Source organism: Ananas comosus, linkage group 2 (genome assembly GCF_001540865.1).
Source record: "Ananas comosus cultivar F153 linkage group 2, ASM154086v1, whole genome shotgun sequence".
NCBI classification, from domain to species: domain Eukaryota; kingdom Viridiplantae; phylum Streptophyta; class Magnoliopsida; order Poales; family Bromeliaceae; genus Ananas; species Ananas comosus.
Genome location: NC_033622.1, coordinates 2239238 through 2263064, shown reverse-complemented (window position 1 = coordinate 2263064; position 23827 = coordinate 2239238). Strand labels below are relative to the sequence as shown.

At 31.8% G+C, this 23827-nt stretch overlaps 1 protein-coding gene and 1 long non-coding RNA gene across 2 annotated transcripts; both read right to left on the bottom strand.

Annotated features, from left to right (window-relative positions):
- On the bottom strand, positions 8338–23808 carry LOC109704113. The gene is made up of 2 exons (XR_002214175.1): positions 23686–23808; positions 8338–8747 (listed from the first exon to the last, which is right to left on the bottom strand). It is a non-coding gene; the product is annotated as an uncharacterized LOC109704113 (long non-coding RNA).
- Positions 10471–11653, bottom strand: LOC109704104 (probable CCR4-associated factor 1 homolog 7). The gene has a single exon (XM_020224839.1). It carries the CDS (start codon positions 11556–11558, stop codon positions 10713–10715), a length of 846 nt encoding a protein of 281 aa, XP_020080428.1. The 5' UTR covers positions 11559–11653; the 3' UTR covers positions 10471–10712.

Genomic DNA, 23827 nt, shown 5'->3' with positions numbered 1-23827 from the left:
CTAAATTTAAAAATCTAAAATATCAAAATTTTAATTTAAAAAATTAAAATATCAATTTAAAATTTAAAATTTTAAAATTATAAACTTTAAAATTTAAATTTAAATTTAAATTTTTTTTAAAATTAAATAAGAGTGAGAACAACTATTTCCGCTCCTATTCCAGAGGTGGGTTAGCAATCCCCACCCTCAAATAATCTCCTTTGGAGATAACGGTGGATAACCCCTTATCCCCCTAATTTTCCAACCAAAAGCTATGATAAGTACAGAACTTTAACCCTAAAAATTTTAGAATAAAATTCTATAATATTTTTATATTAATTATGCGGTATTGGTAATTTACATTACTGATAAAATTACGTACGGAATGAACAAAATGTTAAAATCCGAAAAAAAAAAAAACAAAATTCTTAATTATATTCACAGGATGGTGGGGACGAATGCGCCCTCAATGCAATGGAAAGATGTATATAATAGACAATAGATTCTTATATGCAAGGAGGAAGAACATCAAAAGAAAAAGTATATATATATATATATATAGAATTGAGCTCCTATGCTTTTAAAAGTACCAAGTCATTTGTGCTTATAAGTTTTTAGCCCTTGGATTAATAAATGTGCGGTTAGGATGATGTAGACCCTCTTGAATTGAGTGGGTGGTTAGTTGAATAGTATAATCTAACAGGTGAAAATGATCAAAGGCGTAGATCTAACGATAAAAAATTCACAAGCACAAAGTGCTTGGTACTTGTACAAGTACCATAGCCGGACTATATATATATATATATATATATATATATATATATATATATATATAGTGCGTCTGATATGCTTCTAAAAGCACGGAGCGTTCTGTGCTTCCAAGTTGTTTTTAATGTTCGGACTTTTGAATCGACGATCGGCTCCATTAAACTTGATCTAGAGTATTTGAAATATCTAGAAAATAAATTTTGCGATTTTTCGATATCATTTGCCTAGTGATCGAAGTGATTCAAAATCAACGGCTGAAAATAAAAATCTTACAAAATATGATGATATGACATTAAAATTTTAGATCAAAGTTATTGATCTTGTTTTATATGGTATAAAGAATTTTCTATCAAAATTTCATGTAATTTGGATATTTCTAGACCGTTAAACTTGCAAACGGCTCACCACGGCCATTAAAATTATTGATTTTGAGCCCCTTCGATCACTAGGCAAATGATATCAAAAAATTACAAAATTTATTTTCTAGGTACTTCAAATACTCTAGATCAACTCTGACGGAGTCGATCGTCGATTTGAAAGTCTGAACATCAAAAACAACTTGGAAGCACGGAGGGCTCCGCGCTTCCAGAAGCATACCAGCCCACTCTCTCTCTCTCTCTCTCTCTCTCTTTCTCTTTATATATATATATATAGAGAGAGAGAGTAGAGCTACTATACTGTTATGAGTATTGCGTCATTCATACTCATAAGTTGTTTTCGATGATGGGGCTTCCGAATCGACGATCCACTCCGTTAAATATGATCTAGAGTATTTGAAACCCCTAAAAATTAAATTTCGTAATTTTTCGAAATCATAATAAAGTCGATCAAACGAGCATAAAATGAACGGTCAAAATCGAACGACGTCCTAAAAATGAATGATCAGATTCTTTAATTTAAGATTGGAGTTATTGATCTTTATCTAGGTAGTGAATAGAATTTTCTATCAAAAATACAACCTATTTTGATTCTTTTACACCGTTAAACTAGCAAGTATCTCATACCGGCTGTTAAAAATTGTCAATTTTGTAAGCTTTTGATCGTAAGGTAAATGATGTTGAAAAATTATGAAATTTGATTTCTAGAAGTTTTAAATACTCTAGATAATATTTAGTGGTGTGGATCGTCGATTCGGAAGCTCTATCATCGAAAACAACTTATGAGTACGAGGGCGATCGTACTCATAATAGTATAGTAGCCGGACTCATATAGAGTAGAGCTACTATACTATTATATATATATATATAACATTATTATATAATATAATAATTATGCTTAACTGATACACTATCAATAGTTACCAAGTCCTTGTCTATTGAGTTTTGCGCCTTGATTGATTAAGTGCGATTAGATGATAGTGTCCACGGTTACTGATATTGATCCCCTAGGTGAGTGATGTTGTTAAATATATAACTTAATGGTGGAAATATTCCAGGTAACTAAATGCTAGAAAACCTCAATATACAGGGCTTTGGTACTATCGATAGTAATTGACCGACCTCTCTCCTCTCTCTCGCAGTCGTATAGTCCCCTGCATCTGCCTTATGTTCCGTTTGGACGACGCCCCTGTCCCATCGCCTCACTCCATCATTTCGGCCCGAAAGTCACAGTACCTCAGTCGCCTTCCTCTCCCGCGTGCCGCACCGGGTTGGGCTCCGCTACGCCCCGCAACGGCGCACCTTCACCCCGCCGCCACGCCTCCTCTCTCCCATCTCTCTGCGCACGTCCGGCCTATTCATGTCTCTCTCCAACTACTTCGGATCTCTCCTCTCCTAACTATAATAGTATTAGCTATAACTCATATATACAAGTCAATCAAATGACATATGTGATTGGTGAACAATTTACACAGGCGCTTCGTAGGTCTTTTGGCCCGTAGATCTAAAATATAATCCAATATCCAGCAATGGCAAACTTTTTAACTGGTCCTTGAATTGAATAAATATTGTGCAAATTATTCTCTCACATCACTTTTAATCCATGACTTCGATTACTGCACTACACAATACCATCATCACAGACTCCCCCCGGGGTGGTATTCCCCATGTCTCTCTCTTTCGAATCTTCCTCCACTCTAAGCCTCCCTCTCGCCTTCTCTCTCTCTTCCTAATATTCTTTTGGTGCATGCATTCATGATTTTTTTTCTCCTTCTTGGCTGAACTTTGCAGCTCTAACTACCTTTCACTTACTCCGCACACATACATTAGAAGGATAAAGAATCTGAATTTTAATACACTGAATTTAGTAAAATTCAGTTAATTCAAATTAACTAGATTGTTGCAATTGATTTTAATACACTAAATTTAATTTTATAAAAAAATCAAATTTAATTGACTATCATAACACATTAACATTAAAATAAATAAAATTTTAGAAATTATTAACAGATTAAGTAATATAAGGGCAAATTATAGCAATAACCCTTTTATAATATATGTTTATACTGTTAAACTTCAATATAGGTTTCGACACTTTTAAAACCAACGAATTTTTTTGTGCACCGATACAAATTAATGTAATAATTAGAGTAACAAACTTATACATGAGTATTGGATAAAAAAATTATGTAAACTTTCATGCTCAAACACCCCCCCACCAAAAAGAAACAACTTCATAAGTTTCATCACTTTAACTATTTCAAACCATTCTAAATAGAAAAAAATATCACCTTTCAGATTGTATTTCAACCTATATATTAAATTGAGTTAATTAACAAAACCTGAAAATCATCGACAATCTTAAACGTTTACATTCATGAGTCAAAAAATATCATAGCTAACAATATTCTATGGAATTATAATTTAACAAAACAAACACAAAAACACCTGCAAAGATCAAATATAAAAAAACAAGTCAGCAACTTGCAATCTAAATAAAAGTGAAAATGTATATTTAAATGATATGTCACTTGCCTTCTAATCACTGTGCAAAGCATCTTTGCTCCTATTTAACCTGCTTATAGTAAGTACAAAAGTGTGTACCTGAAAGAATATTTAAAAGATTGAAAATTGAGAAAACATTTAGTTAGTTAACACAAATCACTAAGTTAACATCCAATTTCAAATAAAAAAAAGATATTTGTAGTAAATACTTTACACAAAATATAGAATATACAAATATCCACATGAACGTTATAATTTTCAACTACAGATGATTTACACATTTGAATGATCTTCTTTCTCCTTAAACTACGCTTATTATGACATATCCCCGCACAACTGACATCGATCTTCTTTTTGCTGCTACACGAGCCACACGAGATCCAAGACCACTTTTATGCTCCCACTGTTGTGACTCCTTCTCGGTAACTTTTTTACGACTTTGTTTGCGATACACTGTCATCACTTATATTGACTTCATTTCTCTGTTTGGTGCACATGTTGATCTTATCATTTTGCTTGTGTCAATCAATTTCATTACATACAAAATTGATTCTCCATCATACAAAACCTTCGTGCAAAGTTGACTCAATCGGCAATTGATAACTTCTATAAAATTCTCATCGATTTCTCAGCCAATACAAGACAAATTGTTCCAATAACGACATATATTCAGTTCTCGTAATGCTAGCACGAAATGAGGATCAATTTTCGACACCGATTCTATGTCCATACATCAATACTCTATATTGCTTCCTTTGTCCACGTGTACAAACGTAACGCTAAGGAAATTCAAAAATTATTCTTCAAATGAAAAACCTGCTAAATTTGCCTGCACAAATACCCATAAATTCAAAGATGATGACATTCCACAACTACCAGCTTTGTAGTCTAATTCTACGACAAACAACAACAATATCCTGAGATAAAGCAAACTCAACACTTTGTATTGACAAATCACGAGCCATTCTTTTCAACCTTTTCCCTTGTAAGTGAAAGTCTTTAACAAACTCATTTGAAAAATGTTAAAAATATTCTTGTGTAAATTGATGCTGCATCTTTAGCCTCTATTTTGGACCCAATTCTTAACATGCGTTGATTTGTGCCTTGAATAAAATCTTCATTCTTTTTTTTCATAACTTACACTGCCTTTCCATACTTGGCAAACTCTTTAATGAAGTGTTGAAATTACAAAAGAATCAAAAAAATGCGTTGATGCTTTCACTTCTTTGGGTGTATCATTCCCGCAAAAAGGGTCGCTCGGTTAACACCAGGTATCCAAACTCTCTAATCTTGCTAAAGACCTTGAAGCCAATCATTCTTCTAAGCATCGTGAATCATCAGTTCATGTCCAATGCCTTTTCAAACTCTTCTATAGTAAGTAGATTACGATCATCTTTTTTAATTCACGCTTAGAAGTCAGAGTTTTTATGATATATAATCGTGACAACTGTTCCTGGAAATTTTTAATCGAACGATAAAACGAGGGGGCGGGGGTACGGCTAACTACACTCTGAAACATTTTCTCACAGCTGCTCAATAGCAAATTGATCATAATACCAGTATGGTGGACTATTCCATGCATTTGCCTCTCAGCCAAGTTTTCAAATACCAAATAAAACTTTTGTCAGATTCATCTGTAACAAAGCACAACAAATATAAAATCTATTGACGATTGATTGATTAATCCAACAAAAGGGCAAATGGCATGTTACCTTTGTTTATTTTGTTTTTGTCAAAATGTAACAACATCACCAAAATATTCATCAGCCAAACGAAGATCCGAGCAGTCACCAAAATAAGTTACTAATCCGAGCATGCACAATCACATCTGAATAGCATACATAAGAAATTCGGATCTTCAGCCTGCTTCTTTAAAAATAACTTAGACTGCTTTGCATCTCCATTATCCAAGTCCTTTCTCTTAAGTTTTAAGATGTTCCAACAATCCCTATTAGAGAATTGTTAATGCAACATATATAAATATTGATGCAACTTTGCCCTGTGGGAATTCCTTCTTCTCAAACTTTTCAACAAGGCTAACTGTGGAAGTCATTTTTCTATGACATCTTAGATATGACACACTTTTAGGGCTAATCATACTATGATTGTGCTCCATTTTTGAATGATTTACAACCCAAGTTGTACTATTCTTACTCGTCTATCTTAAAATAGTGCCCCACAACAGTTCTTATAGTGAACACTCCTCCTATATTTTTCCATCCTATTTGTGCTCTCTTCAATTTGAAATCTCTCTTATGATGGCCTTCGAACACACATACATATATACGACTTCTAATTCATTACTTCGAAAGCCTGTTTGACTTGTCCGAATACGAATACCAAAACCGTGCTGTTTGCAAAGACTTGTAGAAATTCTCACAACATCACAAAAGTTTATAAACCCATTCAATCATATGTTTCATTGATTCGTCAACAGAGGCATTTGATATATATTTTTCGAATTAGTTTCAAGATTGGTACATTTTGCATTTTTGTCTCTTTATATGTAGTATTGGCATCATCATAGTACAAGCAATTGGAATAACAGTTGGTGATGAATTCCCCATACAACATTTAGCCACTGTTCTGGACAAAAAAGTTCCAAAGTAAACTTTTGCAAACTATGAATTATTTAGAAAAGAACATCCAACAAGAACACACATACATAAGCTCAACAGAAAAAAAATAAAATAAAATAAAACACAATACAAAATAATTTCATGTGGTTAAACAAGTAATTCAATGAAAGATAGAACATCATGAAAGGAGAAAAAAGGTAAAATGTATAGAGATATTTTGCTAAGTTTGGATGTAACTCTATTATTTAATTATTAGACACTTTGCAGTTGATAGAATTATGAAATTTTTAAATGATGATGACATAATAACCAACAAACAGCTAATTTTTTATAAATCCCATTTGATCTAAAAATTAACTAAATCAAATAATTAATTAAAATTAAAGGATGCCAAAATAAAAAGAAAACATTACCGGATATTTTAAAATGGCAATATTTTGTTTAGTTACTTTTAGTTATCTAATTTAGTTAAATCTTAGAAAAAGAAACTTTAATTGATAATGCATATAAAATAACGAGAATAGGTTAAAAATTTTAGTAACTATAAACAGACAAAAAATTTCTTTAAATATAAAACAAAAAAAATCCGTAATATCTATTGCCACAAAATTAAAAAAGAAAGGAAAGAAAAAAGTGTCTAGTTAATTTACCATACATGTTGTATAGAGAAATGGTTAAGGCATCAGATTCTTTATCCCTTCTAATGTATGTTGCGAGTAAGTGAAAGGAGTATAGAGATGCAAAGTTCAGGCCAAGAAGGAGAAAAAAAAAATCATGAATGCATGCACCAAAAGATATTGGGAAGAGAGAGAGAGAGAGAGAGAGAGAGAGAGAGAGTGTGTGTGTGTGTGTGTGCTAGTGCGAGATCGCGTCAGGCATTAAAGTGATGGTGAGAGATATGACAACTATTTGATCTCAACTCAATGACAAGTTAAAAAAGTTGCCATTGCTGGATCCTTGGATTTTATTTAGATCTACGGCCCAAAAAGAGTGTAACACTGTTCACCATTACACATATGTCATTTGAACTTGACTCATATATATATATATATATATATATATATATAAAGTCCGACTGCTATACTCTTATAAGCATGATTACCCTCGTACTTATAAATCATTTTCGATGATAGAACTTCTGAATCGATGATCGATACCGTTAAACATTATCTAAAATATTTAAAATTTCTAAAATCAAATTTCATAATTTTTCAATATTATTTACACTACAATCAAAAAATCACAAAATTAATAATTTTTAACGACCGGTATGAAATACTTGCTAGTTTAACCATATAAAAGAATTAGAATAAGCTGAATTTTTCATAAAAAATTCTATTCACTATCTACATAAAGATCAATAACTCTATCTTAAATTGAAGGATCAGATCATTCATTTTTAGAACGTCGTTCGATTTTGACGGTTCATTTTATGCCTGCTTGATAAACTTTATTATGATTAAAAAAAAATACAAAATTTATTTTCTAAAAGTTTCAAATACTCTAGATCATATTTAACGAAGTGGATCGTCAATTCAGAAGCTCCATCACCAAAAACAACTTATGAATACGAAGAGCTCTATACTCAAGAGTATAGTAGCCCTACTCTCTCTCTCTCTCTCTCTCTCTCTCTCTCTCTCTCTCTATATATATATATATATATATATATATGGATTTATTTATTAGAGTAGAGCTACTATACTATCGGAAGCATAAAATAGTTAGCGCTTCCGATTTTTTAGCTCTTAAATCAACCCCATTGATCATTTCTAACCGTTGGATTAATATTATTAACCAATGGGACTACTCAATCCTGGGGGACCACTCAACTCTAAAGGGACCGCTATCATCCCAACCGTAGAATCTTTAATCTAAGGGCTAAAAAATTGAAAGCACCAACTACTTTATACTAGCTCTACACTATTTACTATATACTTATTAAAATCAAACCAAATTAAATAAGTCACCTTAAATTTTACATATACGTGCTTTCAAATTGAGAAATTAAAGTGCACTATAAATAGCGCCTTATTTGATTATTACAGTTGCATGTGTATTTTCACGTGCAACCACAAAGTGAATATTTGAGAGAGCTCGGAATCAGTGATGTCTCTAATTCAAGGCCAAACTAACAACAAAAATAACAAAAATAGAACATGTACTCGGCCCAATTTGGCATTCTCCAGTGTTTCCATAATTCTATACATTTCATTAACCCATTTGAACATGGATTTTGAATGAACCAAAGATTTCATTGAACTCTAATGGGCATGATCTGCCTTCATTCTGGGAAAAGAAAACAAAAAAAAAAAGAAAAGAAAAGAAAAAAAGCACGATGCATCTGAATCACAATCACGAAAACAAAATGTAATCCCAAATTTACCATGAAGCAGGTGTAAAAATGTCGTCTTAATTCTGCACAGCAAAGTTTGTTTGAACTGTCACTTGTTCCCGTGTTAGGCGACACAAGGAAGAAGCAGAACAAGCAATACACACGAAGAATGCAATTAAGCTTACACAGAATCCATATCCTCAAATCCTGACCAAGAGAAAGTCAATTTACATCAAACTAAAGATGACAATAACAGTAGAAAATGAATACCTATTTGAATCTCGCTTTCAAATTGGAGTCAGCTCATTCCACATAGTTAAATGAATACTACATGTATAAAACACACAAACTTCTAAATTCTATATTCTATATTTCCTAGCAATTGAATCATCCATCTGAAATTTGTCCAGTAAAACTTCTTCTAAATCTGAGAAGTATATATCAAAATTCTTGCCAAATTGCTGTAGCTCTATATACTCCCATCACAGAGGACTATAAAACTAGGGTATGAAAGATACTCCCACTTATGTAGTTCTTATCCATCAATAGTTGTTCTTTCATCATTCTGAAGTGGTAACTAAAAGCTAAATTGGACTTCAGTAGCATACTTCATGATTTTCTTTTTAAACTTACTACACTTTGGTCTTATTTTTGTCGCTATAACTACTGCTCTGGTCATATTTTTGCCGATATAACTACTACAGTTAAGATTAGAAAGAAAAACTTTGATGTATATCTAATATCTGATTTTTCCCTTTGTTCAAAATTTAGCACTTTGTTACCTAGGATTGCTACTTCGAAAACTTGTCATTGAAATTAAGCATGTGAGAAACACATAGCACATTTAAAAATAGAAAATGAAGAAGGCCAATACAGCAAGACAAATGGATTGTTATTTACAGTATTTCTAACAAGACAAATTATTATGACGTTCACAATTTATTCGAAATTCAATGGCAAGTTCGAGGACCAAATGGAAGTTAGGAATATCAATTTCATAGCTCTATGTTAAGGACCGAACTACTAGAGAGTAAAGCAGATGTCGGAATACAAAAGGGGTATCTATTTACGAGTGCAAAACCGTGCCACCCCCAGTATTTAGAATAGTTCTATATATGAGATAAAATAGAGCTAAATCTCGTAACCCGTCGGCTATAGCATTTGGACAGTGATTAGGCTCAAGAGGTTAAAAAAGTTAAGCGTGCTAGGATTAAAACAGTTCTAGGATGGGTGACTCCCTAGGATGCAAGGCCTCACAAACACCATCGTTCCATTAGCATTTAGGTAGATTTATGAGGATAGTGATATCCACCAACATGCATTTATCAAAGTTCTCATAATAATTCGAATAAGAAACATCCTTTCTAGAGTTGCTAACACGATAATAAGTACATCAGATCAGTAGGCTATTATATGAATTCCACCTATTCTACTCGGTTAATCAAATGTGACAGGAACATCATGGCCAAACTTGATCACATTTAGTACTAAACAGACACATTTTTTCTCCTTCAAATGAGACTACAATAATTCTAAGGATCCAATTTTGTAAAGCTAAGCTACCAAAAACAATTAGCATGCGCTATGATGTAAAATTCTGAAGAACAACAACTTATAAATCTATCCACAGAATTCAATTTACCTGAGCAAAATCCCTAAACTGCCATCAAGAATATTCAATAGTGCTTATTGAAGATAAGATGAGAGTAAAAAAGAATCATTTTTCCGGTCATCATAATTAAATTCTGAACATGCAGCAAAATCAAATAAGATATACACCACCTCCGAAACAAACGGCAGTGGATGAAGAGCCTCTCAAAGGAGGGGAAACATATTACTGTTTAAGCTTGTTACGATTACCCCACCGAGTCCTAGAACGATCCGGATATGTTAGGATTATTTGTTAAATCTAACAATTGGTATCAAAAACTACAATCAGGAGAGGAAGATCCCAACAAAGTTTCATACCGTCGTGGAGATCACAAAGAACCGAAGTATGGTATGGTTGATTTAACAATCAATGTTAAATCAACTTCAGAAACATGGTAAGTAACTAGAAACACAACACCAATCAAGCAGATCACACGAGAAAGCATCAACCAACACAATTCACCAAACCAATTTCTTTTTTTTTTTCATTATGATGATGATGATTATTATCATTATTCTTACTCAATGAGCGGTATCCAGACCGTTCTCGAGACCGTTCTCGACACCGAGGCCGTACAAGACGCCGGCATATCTCTCGGTGGAGCCGTTAAAGAAGGACTCCCTGAGCTTCCTGAAGGTGCAGGAAGTGAGGAGGCTGTCGGAGCCGGCCTGGTGGCAGACTCCGACGCGCTCGACGTCGAGCAGCTCGGCGAGCTTGTTGAGCCCACCGTGGAGGCTGTTACAGAACTTCATGAGGTGTTTGATGTCGTATACCGTGGGGAAGTAGATCCGGATGAGGGCGAAGAACCCGGCCTGCGTCTCCGGGAGCTTGCGGCAGGTGAGGAGCTTGAGGAGGTAGCCGAAGTCGTAGCCGCTGTGGAAGGTGACCCAGCGCACGGCGTCGTCGAGCACGACGCCGGAGGACATGAGCAGCTCGGCGAAGCGGGCGGCGTCGACGCCGTCCTCGGCGTTGCGGGCGAGGTCGATGCCGCTGTGGCGGAGGAGGTCGATGGAGTCGGCGGCGAAGGCGTCGCGGCGCGCGTCGAACTCGCGGAAGTTGAACTGCCACACGCAGCCGCGCCGCCCGGCGCCGCAGGCTGGGAGGTTGCCGCGCTCGTCGGAGAAGGTGAGCCCGAGCTGGATCAGCTTCAGGGTGTCGACGTTCGCCTTCAGCGTGGCGTAGTTGAACTCGGAGCTCGACCGGAAGGTGCCGAGGGGGCGGATCACCACCCCGGGGAACTCCGTGTCCATCGCCACGTACGGGAACTCGTCGACGATCTCGCGGATCAGCGCGAACTCCGCCTCCAGGTTCCCGCGCCACACCTCGCGGATCTCCACGCTCTCGCTCTTCGGCAGGATCGACGACATCGGAAAAACCCTAGCGGATCTCCGATCTAAACCCTAGCTACCAAATCGGGGACGACGATGGATCGGGGGGGGGGGGGGGNGGATTAGGGTTTGGGAGTCCACGGAGCCGGGGGTGGGGTGCTAAGCTCCCATGGTGGCGGAGAAGGGGCGAAGGAGAGAGGTCGACGCGAGAGAGCGGGGAAGGGCCGGGAAAGGAGAACGAGAACAGGAAATGGATACTGTGGGTACAGTGATCCGCCGGAGTCGGTTATGCCCGAAACTTGACGCACACGTGTCGTCCGATTAGATGGGCTCCTGGAGGATATTTCGAGAGGGTAGTTACGCTGTTCCATTTGGATAACGTCGCGCGTGAGTGGGTCTTGAGCTGGGCCTAAAAATCTAAGCCCAAAATACTTTTGGGTTTGTTTTTGGAATTATGTGAAATCCGGCTCGTGTTCAACCCAAAGCCCAAATTTATGTGTTCTCGTCCTGTACAAAATATTACGATTCAAGTCAAAAATGCTTAAACTCAATTATTAATTAATATAAAAATTTTTAGTTCATATATTTTTAATTATAAGTTTTTTTCATGAGATGTTGAACTATTAGGTTACAGTAGCTGTACCTATTATACTATTTTGTATAATACGTTTATGTAATATGAGTTGAGCTGGAATACTATCGGTAGCAAACGTGCCCTATTGCCACTGATTTGTTTCGATGATGAAGCATTCAAATCGACGATCTGTACCGTTGAATATTATCTATACTACTTGAAGTATCTAAAAATCAAATTTTATGTTTTTTCGATATTGTCCTCTTGTCCATCAAGTGGACGTAAAAATGAACAGCTAAAAATAAATATCCTCTAAAAAGTGATGATATAAATTTTGTAATCAAGATTGAGAGTACAGATTTTATTTTAAATAGTCTAAAGAATTTTTTAACCAAAATTAAATTGATTTGGATAGTTTTATACTGTTAAACGAGAAAATGCTTCATATCTACTATTAAAATTAAAAATTTTGAAACCCTTTGATCATTAGGTCAATAATGTCGAAAATATTTAAAATTTGGTTTCAAAATATTTCAAATGGTATAGATTATGTTTAACGATATCGATCATCGATTTGAAGGCTCTATCATCGAAAATAAATGGGTGGCAATGAGTTCGTTTGCTACCGATAATATTTCAGCCAAACTCTACATAATATATCTCTATAAAATATCTCTATGATAATTTATAAACATCGTTTTATAATCAGAAGTGAGTTGGGTAATTGTTCACTGGGTTATTAGAGTTTGATGCTACCACCCTCAACCACTAGTTATTGCATAAGCACACTAAATAATTAAAATTTTAATTAGCTTATTAGATATAAATAATAAAGTAATTACTCAAATAGTTAATTAAATATTTATTATAGCAATAAAGCAAGTGATTAAGTATTTATCTAGTTAATTAATAAAAAAAACTAATATATAATAAATTAATTGGTAATATTTTATTTTATAATTAATTAGTATATAAATATAAGATGAGAAACAATTTCACTCTTTTAACATGTTATCATAAATTATTCTTAAATAATNGGGACGGATTAGGGTTTGGGAGTCCACGGAGCCGGGTGGGTGGGGTGCTAAGCTCCCATGGTGGCGGAGAGGGGGCGAAGGAGAGAGGTCGACGCGAGAGAGCGGGGGAAGGGCCGGGAAAGGAGAACGAGAACAGGAGATGGATACTGTGGGTACAGTGATCCGCCGGAGTCGGTTATGCCCGAAACTTGACGCACACGTGTCGTCCGATTAGATGGGCTCCTGGAGGATATTTCGAGAGGGCAGTTACGCTGTTCCATTTGGATAACGTCGCGCGTGAGACGTGAGTGGGTCTTGAGCTGGGCCTAAAAATCTAAGCCCAAAATACTTTTGGGTTTTTTTGGAATTATGTGAAATCCGGCTCGTGTTCATCCCAAAGCCCAAATTTATGTGTTCTCGTCCTGTACAAAATATTACGATTCAAGTCAAAAATGCTTAAACTCAATTATTAATTAATATAAAAATTTTTAGTTCATATATTTTTAAGTATAAGTTTTTTTTTCACGAGATGTTGAACTATTAGGTTACAGCAGTAGCTGTACCTATTATACTATTTTGTATAATACGTTTATGTAATATGAGTTGAGCTGGAATACTATCGGTAGCAAACGTGCTCCATTGCCACTGATTTGTTTCGATGATAAGCCTCAAATCGACGATCTGCACCGTTGAATATTATCTATACCACTTGAAGTATCTAGAAATCAAATTTTATATTTTTTCGATATTGTTCTCTTGTCCATCAAGTGGACGTAAAAATGAACAGCTAAAATAAATATCCTCTAAAAAGTGATGATATAAATTTTGTAATCAAGATTAAGAGTACAGATTTTATTTTAAATAGTTTAAAGAATCTTTTAACCAAAATTTAATTGATTTGGATAGTTTTACACTGTTAAACGAGAAAACGCCTCTATCTACTATTAAAATTATAAATTTTGAAACCCTTTGATCATTAGGTCAATAATGTCGAAAAAATTTAAAATTTGGTTTCAAAATATTTCAAATGGTATAGATTATGTTTAACGATATCGATCATCGATTTGAAGGCTCTATTATCGAAAATAAATGGTGACAATGAGTTCGTTTGCTACCGATAATATTTCAGTCTAACTCTACATAATATATCTCTATAAAATATCTCTATGATAATTTATAAACATCGTTTTATTATCAGAAGTGAGTTGGGTAATTGTTCACTGGGTTATTAGAGTTTGATGCTACCACCCTCAACCACTAGTTATTGTATTAGTTTGGTAATATTTTATTTTATAATTAATTAGTATATAAATATAAGATGAGAAACAATTTCACTCATTTAACAGGTTATCATAAATTATCCTTAAATAATCCATTAAGAGAAGAATAAACTTTTTATTTAAAAATAAGGAGTGAAGTAAGACCTTTATTTTTCTTATTCGCTCTTTTATTCCCGCGACTACGTTTGTTTGAGTATAAGTAAGAATTGCTTATTTCAAGGATAAATACAGATTCAGATATAAGCAGGATCTAAACCAATTTTAATTTTAGATAAAAATTAGGTCATTCATGGTAATAAAATAAACAGTATTGGAATGGTTAGATTGGAATAATAGGAATAAGAGTTATAATTTGAAATTAAAATTATATTATCTAATTAATTAACATCAAAATATTGCTTAAAAATAAATAACAAATAAATTATTAATAAATAATTATAAATAATAATAATTATTAATTATTATTAATAATTAATTATTATTAATTATTTATAATTATTTATAAGTAATAAATTAATTAATTATTAATAAATTATTAATAATTATTACTTAATTAATTAATTATTAATAACTATTAATAATTATTTATAAGTAATAAATTAATTAAAAATAATTATCTAATTATTAATAATTAATTATAAATCATTATTAATAAATAATAATTATTATTTAATTATTAATTATTAATAATAAATTACTAATAATATCGATTATCTAATTAATAAGAATAATTATTTTATTTTATTATTAATTAATAATTAAATAATAATATTAATAATTAATTATAAGTAATAAATTAATTAATAATAATTATCTAATTATTAATAATTAATTATAAATAATAAATTAATAATACTATCGATTATCTAATTATTAAGGATAATAATTATTAATAATTATTAATAAATAATAATAAATTAATTATAATAATTAACTAATTATTATTAATTAATTATAAATAATAAATAAATAAATAAATAAATTATTAAAGTAATAAATATTAATTTAAATATATTAATTAGATTAATTAATATTTTACTATCATTAAAATTAAAATTAGATTTTAATTAATTTTGTTCTCATTAAGGAACAAGTTTGTTTTAAGAAAAAAGTGGAACAACAGTTCCAACTTTCTACCGGCTTATTTTTGAAACTTTAGAACTACTGTTCCCAAATATCAAACATCATGCTTGGAAACAACGAGGAAATGAGGGCTTATTCCGCCCTTGTTTTCGAACCAAACGCTACGGAACGGAACAATGCTTTAATAAAAAATTGATAGATCTAATCTCCAGAATCACATAATAAAAGTCAACAGCTGTTGACTATTCGGAACACCGCTAGAAGCGTCCAGCTCAGCACTGCAGCAAACAAGTAATAGCACCGACACTGATTTATGCATACAAATGTATATTAAAAATTATGCGGTAAAATACAATTTTATCTAATTGATTGATCCCATACTTACGCTAGTAACACTATTCAAATCACACCGACCCTAGAGAAGTGACAAAAAATTTGATGATTGGTACCCGAGGTCCAAATTCGAATCCTAGTTGATTTATATTTCTAGCTAAATTTATTTCTAAATGAAATAAATGAAGCGAATAGTGTGCTATCTATCTCTCGAAAAATATATATATACTATTCAAATCACGTAACGATCATTCAAAAAAACTCTCAAATAGTTAAAAATAAACTGACACTATCTAATGTAGTTTGCTAAAAGCCTTCTATATTTTACTTGTGGTATTATTCTTTTTATCTAAAATTTAAAATAGGTTAGTAAATTCTATAATTTTTTAGATAAGGTGTGTCGTTTGAAAGGAGCCAGCATTCTGACCTGTGCGCGGAAAGTCAGGTTAGCAAAGTTACGTTCAAAATGGCGTGGGCTAGAATGGGCTGAGTCATATTCGAAATAATGTGAGATTGTTTAAACCAAGTCATAATAGAGACTCACGGATGTTGTATCTGTACGCTTTAACTAAGTTGGTCGTATATTTCTAATAGTTTGAGCTTTTGGGGTTAATAATTAGCACAAATAATTTTATAAGTAGTATTAGAATTAGAGATCACGGATTTAATTTTCGCATGCTGTGAATTTGCGCCCTAGCATTTTGATGTGTGGCAGGAGGCTATATTGGGTCGAGTTATATTCGAAGTAACGTGAGGCTGGTTGAACCAAATCACAATTGAGATACGTGGAAGGTGTTACGTTTTAATTGAGTTGTGGTTAGTGCCAAAGATCCGACAAGATTTTGCAAAAATTATAAGCTTTTTTAAATATAGACTTGGTGTTTTTTAAAATTTAAGAGTTTTTGTACCACAACTTTATTATCATTTTATTTTCCATTGCCAACTTTTTCAGATCATATTCATAATTTTTAGTATTCAAAAATATTTATTTTAACAAAAACTACTAGGCTAAATTACAGAAACTTCTCAACCTACATTTTATTTCTTTATAAAATAAAAAATGTTCACTTTGACCCGCCGTAAGTGTTCAGTTAGAGTACCGTTTGGATTCTGTTTATATCACATTTTTTATACCCAAAATATCCTTAAAATCCTCATCCTTCCTCACCGATCTCGATCGCACCACCTCGCCCTTCGCCGCCTGGCCCTCACCCACCTCTCTGTCCATGTCCACACACACGTCCTCGCTCACCTCCGTCGCCCCACTCTCGCCCTCGTCCACCCTCTGTCCACACCCAACCCGAAGAAGTTGAGGACAATTTAATTATTTTGTCACAGTATATTCTTATATAAATATTTTAATTTTATAACAGAGTAAATTGTAGATTTTTAAATGACAAAAAAATAAAAAAGCTGGTATTGACAGAAAATTTTTTGTAATTTAGCCAAACTACTCCGTTAGCATTAACCAATATTTATCAAATTTATCAAATTAATGCCGCGGAAGCGCCAGATTTTGCCAAGTGATAATAACTTTTTGTCAAAAGTGATTCCATTGAAATTCATAATAAATATTTGTAATATGATTATAATAAAAAAGATCTGAATTAAAATTTCTGAGAAATTTAAGGACCAATCTGTAATTAATTATCAATTTAACAGGGCAACCTCGGGCCCCACCCACTCGAAGTCTCCAGACTCTCCACTAACTAACTATGGTCTCCACCACGCTTGACCCCATACTATCTCAATAAAAAAAAAAAAAAGTCCCCATACAATCCGGTTCCCATTTCCCCGTCCATCGCACCGTCCGCATAATAATAACTCTGCCCCCTACCCTCGTGTCCGTACAATATAGTTATATTTTGAATTATAAAAATTAATTGCTTAAGCCTAGTTTGCTATTATTATTAATTTTTATTCTTTAGCTTCCGTTTGGTTCGAAANGATGGTTAGATTGGAATAATTGAATAAACTAACGAATGAAAGTATGAATATTGTATAAAATAATAAAAATATATTAATTAATTAATTTAATATAAAAATAATTTAACTTTTTAATTAGTTAGTAAATTATATTAATTTGATAACTCGTAAAAAAATTAATTAGATAATAAAAAAATTAATGGCTGATCAATATAAATATTAATTTACATATTAAATTATTAATAATTAATTAGCTAATTATTTAGAAATAATAAATTAATTAATTGTTTTATTATTTAAAGCAATTGGATAATGATTTAAATATATTAATTAGATTAAATAATAATTTAATATTATAATTAAAATTAAAATTTAATTTTAATTGATCTTATTTTCATTTGGAAATATGTTTGTTTTAGAAAAAAGGATGGAACAACAATTTCAAATTTATACCGAATTATACCAATTTATTTTAGAAATATGAGAACTATTATTTTTCAATGCTAAAAATTACATGCGGAAATAAAGAGGGAACAAGAATTTATTCCTCTCGTTTCCGAACCAAACTCGAATTTCGGCTGCGTTTGGTTCGGGTATAAGTAAGAACTGCTAGTTTCAGGGATAGGTACAAGTTCAGATATAAGCAGGAACTAGACCAATTTTGCGTTTAGATGAAAATTGGGTTGTTTCTAGTAATAAGGTAAATAGTATTTGGATGGTTAAATTGTAATAAGAGGAATAAGAGTTATAATTTAAAATTAAAATTATATTATGTAATTAATTAACATCAAAATATTACTTAAAAATAAATAATAAATTAATTATTAATAAATTAATTATAAATAATAATAAGTATTAATAATTATTAATAATTAATTAATAAATAATAAATTAATAATATTGAATATCTAATTAATAATAATAATAATTGATAATTATTAATAAAATAATAATAATTATTAATTATTATTATTAATTAATTATTAATAATAAATTAATAATAATATCGATTATCTAATTTTTATTAATAATAATATCGATTATCTAATTATTAATAATAATAATTATTAATATTTATTAATAAATAATAATAATAATTAATATTTATTAGTAAATAATAATTATTAATAATTAATTACTAGTAATAAATTAATAATAATAATTACCTAATTATTAATAATTAATTATAAATAATAAATTAATAATACTTTCGATTATCTAATTATTAAGGATAATAATTATTAATAATTATTAATAAATAACAATAAATATTATTAATTATTAATAAATAATTATAAATAATAATAAATTAATTATAATAATTATCTAATTATTATTAATTAATTATAAATAATAAATTAATAAATTAATAAATTATTAAAATAATAAATATTAATTTAAATATATTAATTAGATTAATTAATAATTTACTGGTTAATTAAAATTAAATTTAGATTTTAATTAATTTTGTTCTCATTAAGGAACAAGCTTATTTTAGAAAAAGGGTTCTTGAAACTCTGGAACTATTGTTCTTGAAATTTCCGGAACTGCTGTTCCTGAATACCAAATATCACGTTTGGGAACAAAGGGGGAATGAGGGCTTATTTTCTCCTTATTCTCGAATCAAACGCTACCCAACGGAACAATGATTTAATAAAAAATTGATAGATCTAATCTCCAGATTCACATAATAAAAGTCAACAGCTGTTGACTATTCGGAACATAGGTACAAGCGTACAGCTCAGCACTGCGGCAAAAAAGTAGTAGCACCGACACTGATTTATGCATACAAATGTATATTAAAAATTATGCCGTAAAATACAATTTTATCCAATTGATTGATCCCATACTTACGCTAGTCACACTATTCAAATCACGTAACGATCATTCAAGAAAACTCTCAAATAGTTAAAAATAAACTGACACTATCTAATGTAGTTTGCTAAAAGCCTTCTATATTTTACTTGTGGTATTATTCTTTTTATCTAAAATTTAAAATAGGTTAGTAAATTCTATAATTTTTTAGATAAGGTGTGTCGTCTTAAAGGAGCCAACATTCTGACTTACGGCGGAAAGTCAGATTAGCAGAGTTAAGTTCAAAATGACGTGGGCTAGAATGGGCCGAGTCATATTCAAAATAATGTGAGATTATTTGAATCAAGTCATAATAGAGACTCATGGGCGTTGCATCTATACGTTTTAACTAAGTTGGTAGTATATTTCTAATAGTTTGAGCTTTTGGGGTTAATAATTAGCGCCAATAATTTTATAAGTAGTATCAGAATTAGAGATCGCGGATTTAATTTTCGCATGCTATGAATTTGCGCCCTAGCATTTTGATGTGTGGCAGAAGGCTATATTGGGTCGAGTTATATTCGGAGTAACGTGAGGCTGGTTAAACCAAATCACAATTGAGATTCGTGGAAAGTGTTACGTTTTAATTGAGTTGTGGTTAGTGCCAACAATCCGACAAGATTTTGCAGAAATTATAAGCTTTTTTAAATAGAGACTTGGTGTTTTTTAAAATTTAAAGAGTTTATTGTACCACAACTTTATTATCATTTTATTTTCCATTGCCAACTTTTTCAGATCATATTCTTAATATTTAGTATTCAAAAATATTTATTTTAACAAAAACTACTAGGCTAAATTACAGAAAATCTCTCAACCTACATTTTGTCTCTTTATTAAATAAAAAATGTTCATTTTGACCCGCCGTAAGTGTTCCGTTACAGTACTGTTTGGATTATGTTTATATCATATTTTTTATACCCAAAATATTCTTGAAACCCTCATCCTTCCTCTCCGATCTCGATCGCACCACCTCGCCCTTCGCCACTTTGCCCTCACCTACATCTCTATCCATGTCCACACACACGATCTCGCTCGCCTCCGCCGCCTCACTCTCGCCCTCGTCCACCCTCTGTCCACACCCAACCCGAAGAAGTTGAGGACAATTTGATTATCTTGTCACAATGTATTCTCATATAAATATTTTTATTTTATAACAGAGCAAATTATAGATTTTTGAATGACAAAAAAAAATAAAAAAATCGGTATTGACAGAAATTTTTTTGTAATTTAGCCAAATTACTCCGTTAGTATTAACCAATATTTATCAAATTAATGCCGCGGAAGCTCTAGATTTTGCCGAGTGATAATAACTTTTTGTCAAAAGTGATTCCATTGAAATTCATAATAAATATTTGTAATATGATTATAAAAAAAAATCTGAATTGAAAAATCTGAAAAATTTAAGGACCAATCTGTAATTAATTATCAATTTAACACCATACCTCGGGCCCCACCCACTCCAAGTCTCCAGACTCTCCACTAACTAACTATGGTCTCCACCACGCTTGACCACACACCATCTCAAGAAAAAAAAAAAAATAGTAATAATAATATTTATTATTGTTACTGTCNCCATACAATCCGGTTCCCATTTCCCCGTCCATCGCACCGTCCGCATAACAATAACTCTGCCCCCCACCCTCGTGTCCGTACAATATAGTCATATTTTGAATTATAAAAATTAATTGCTCAAGCCTAGTTTGCTATTATTATTAATTTTTATTCTTTAGCCCCGGTTTGATTCGAAAATAAAAAGAAGAATCAGATCTTATTCATCTCTTTATTTTCAAATATTTTGTTTGGTACTCGCAAATAATAGTACTCGTTCCCGGAAACGCGTGCATGACATATATCCAGCTTCACCGTATTTTAGTTTGATGCTGATCTTATAGAATTTTTAGAGCAATACTATCTATACACCTATCATGCAGGTATACAATATATGTCCTAATTTTTTCCTATCTAACAATTTTTTACTAAACCCATTGTTTCTAGCGTAAGTGGCAAAAAATCACCCAAGATTCTAAATTCGAATTCTAACTGATTTATATTTCTAGCTATATTTATTTCTAAATGAAATAAATAAAACAAATAGCATGCTACTTTTCTCTAAAAAAAAAAATTATTTACTAAAAAAATGTCATCGATATAAGATATACACATTATAAAAGATGTATAGGTAATATTTTACTAATTTTTATCCCTGCAGATACGACCGTTAAACATGAGCTAGAGCCAATTCATGTTCGCTCGTTTATTAAACGAGCCACACACTAATTGGCTTGTTAAAATTTCGAACTGAAAAATCTAACTCGTGTTCGACTTATTTATTAATGAGTCGAATACAAGCTAGCTTGCGAACAACAAATTAAATTACCGGCTTTATTATTATATGAGTTTAAAAAAATGTAGAAAATTAAAATCTTAATCTAATAATTAAATTTACAAAATATAAATCTCTTTATATTCAGATTGGGATAAAAATTTAAAAAGCAAAAATAAATATATATTCGAGCTATATCGAGTCGAAAATAAGCGAACTGATCTCAACTTATGTTCTACTTATTAAATTTTCAAGTCGAAAAATTTAACTCGTATTCAGATCATTTATTAAAGGAAAAACTTCAAAAACCCCATTGTGGTTTCGTACTTTTTCATTTTAGTATCCTATGATTTAAAGTGTATCAAGTTAGTATCGTGTGGTTTCGCACTTTCTCACTTTAGTTCCCTATAGTTTAAAGTGTATCAAGTTAGTATTTTGTGGTTTTATTTTTGTATTAAATTAGCACCTTTAATTTTATTTTTGTATCAAGTTAATACCCTGTAGTTTTATTTTTCTTTTAATGAAATATTGTGCGAAACTATAGGGTACTAACTTGATACACTTTAAACCACAAGGTACTAAAGTGAGAAAGTGCGAAACCTCAAGGTACTAACTTGATACACTTTAAAGTATAGGGTACCAAAGTGAGAAAAAGTTAATCCACAAGGGGGTATTCGAAGTTTTCCCTTTATTAAATAAATCACCGTGGCCAGAGCGAGTATTTATTTAATAGTGTATTACACTATTGGCAGGTACAGTGGCATTGTTGTAAATCGAACCAAATCCATGACCTAACTTGTACTTTCTAAGTCAGCCTTTCTCTATTAAACCTGCGCTTATTTTAAAGCACGACCCAATAACTCCCCGGCCCTCTGAAAAAGTCAAATTATCTCTGACTACTTTAACTATTTAATAACACACTTCTAAGCCTCAATAATAATACTCGAAATGCAAGCCTAATTATAAAAATATATTTCTCAAACGCTTTAATTGCATCATTAGCACAAGTTTAATATTGGTAAACATGCACCGAGACCCCTAAATTATAGGACTTTAGAATATCGCATCTCAACTTTTTTTTTTTTTTGGTTGGATTGATACTCTCCTTTAATTTTGAATTCTCTTCAAATAAATAAATTTTATCGGCTAAATCAAAGATTTTAGCAAATTCATAGGTTATTTTTATTAAATTTAACAACAATGATCATAAAAAATAGATTAATTAATAAAATTATTAAAGCTACATTTTAAAATATTTAATTTAATTTTTTAAAAATAGTTACAAATAAGAGGGTCTTAATAAATTTTTATTTAATTATTTTTTAGATTTATCCTTCTATCTCAAAATCTCTCAAATATATACTATTTTTTAACCCAGAAAATAAATAAACTAAAAAATAATTAAATTTTCAAACTGATGACCAATAGTATGTATAACTATACTTGGACGAAAGTAATAATTATTTTTTACGTGTTATGTTTAAATTTTCAAATCCTATTAATTATTTTTATTAAATCTATTTTATCAAATTAAATTATAACTTCAACACGAGAACCTAGCATTTTGTTGAAATAATTTGTCATAAAAATTAGTAGTTAAAATAAAAAAAAAGAGCATATATACTCGGTTGTAAATATTAGAGTGTTGAGGGACTAAAGTGAAATATTTAGTGCAATTAACGCACTCAAAAACCGACAGGGCGCGAGAGCCATCGTGTCGCCCGTCCCGTAAGGACGAGCTCAGAGGAGAGAGAGAGAAGAGAGAGAGAGAGCGCACCTCGAGGATAGCGCCGCGTTATATATATGCTGGAGAGAGAAGTAAAAGCTGCGTTTAAGAGAAGCCGAGTGTTCTACGGCCGTGGCTTCTCCTCCAAGCCATTGTCGCATCCACTGCTTTTTGTCCTCCTCCTCCGACGATG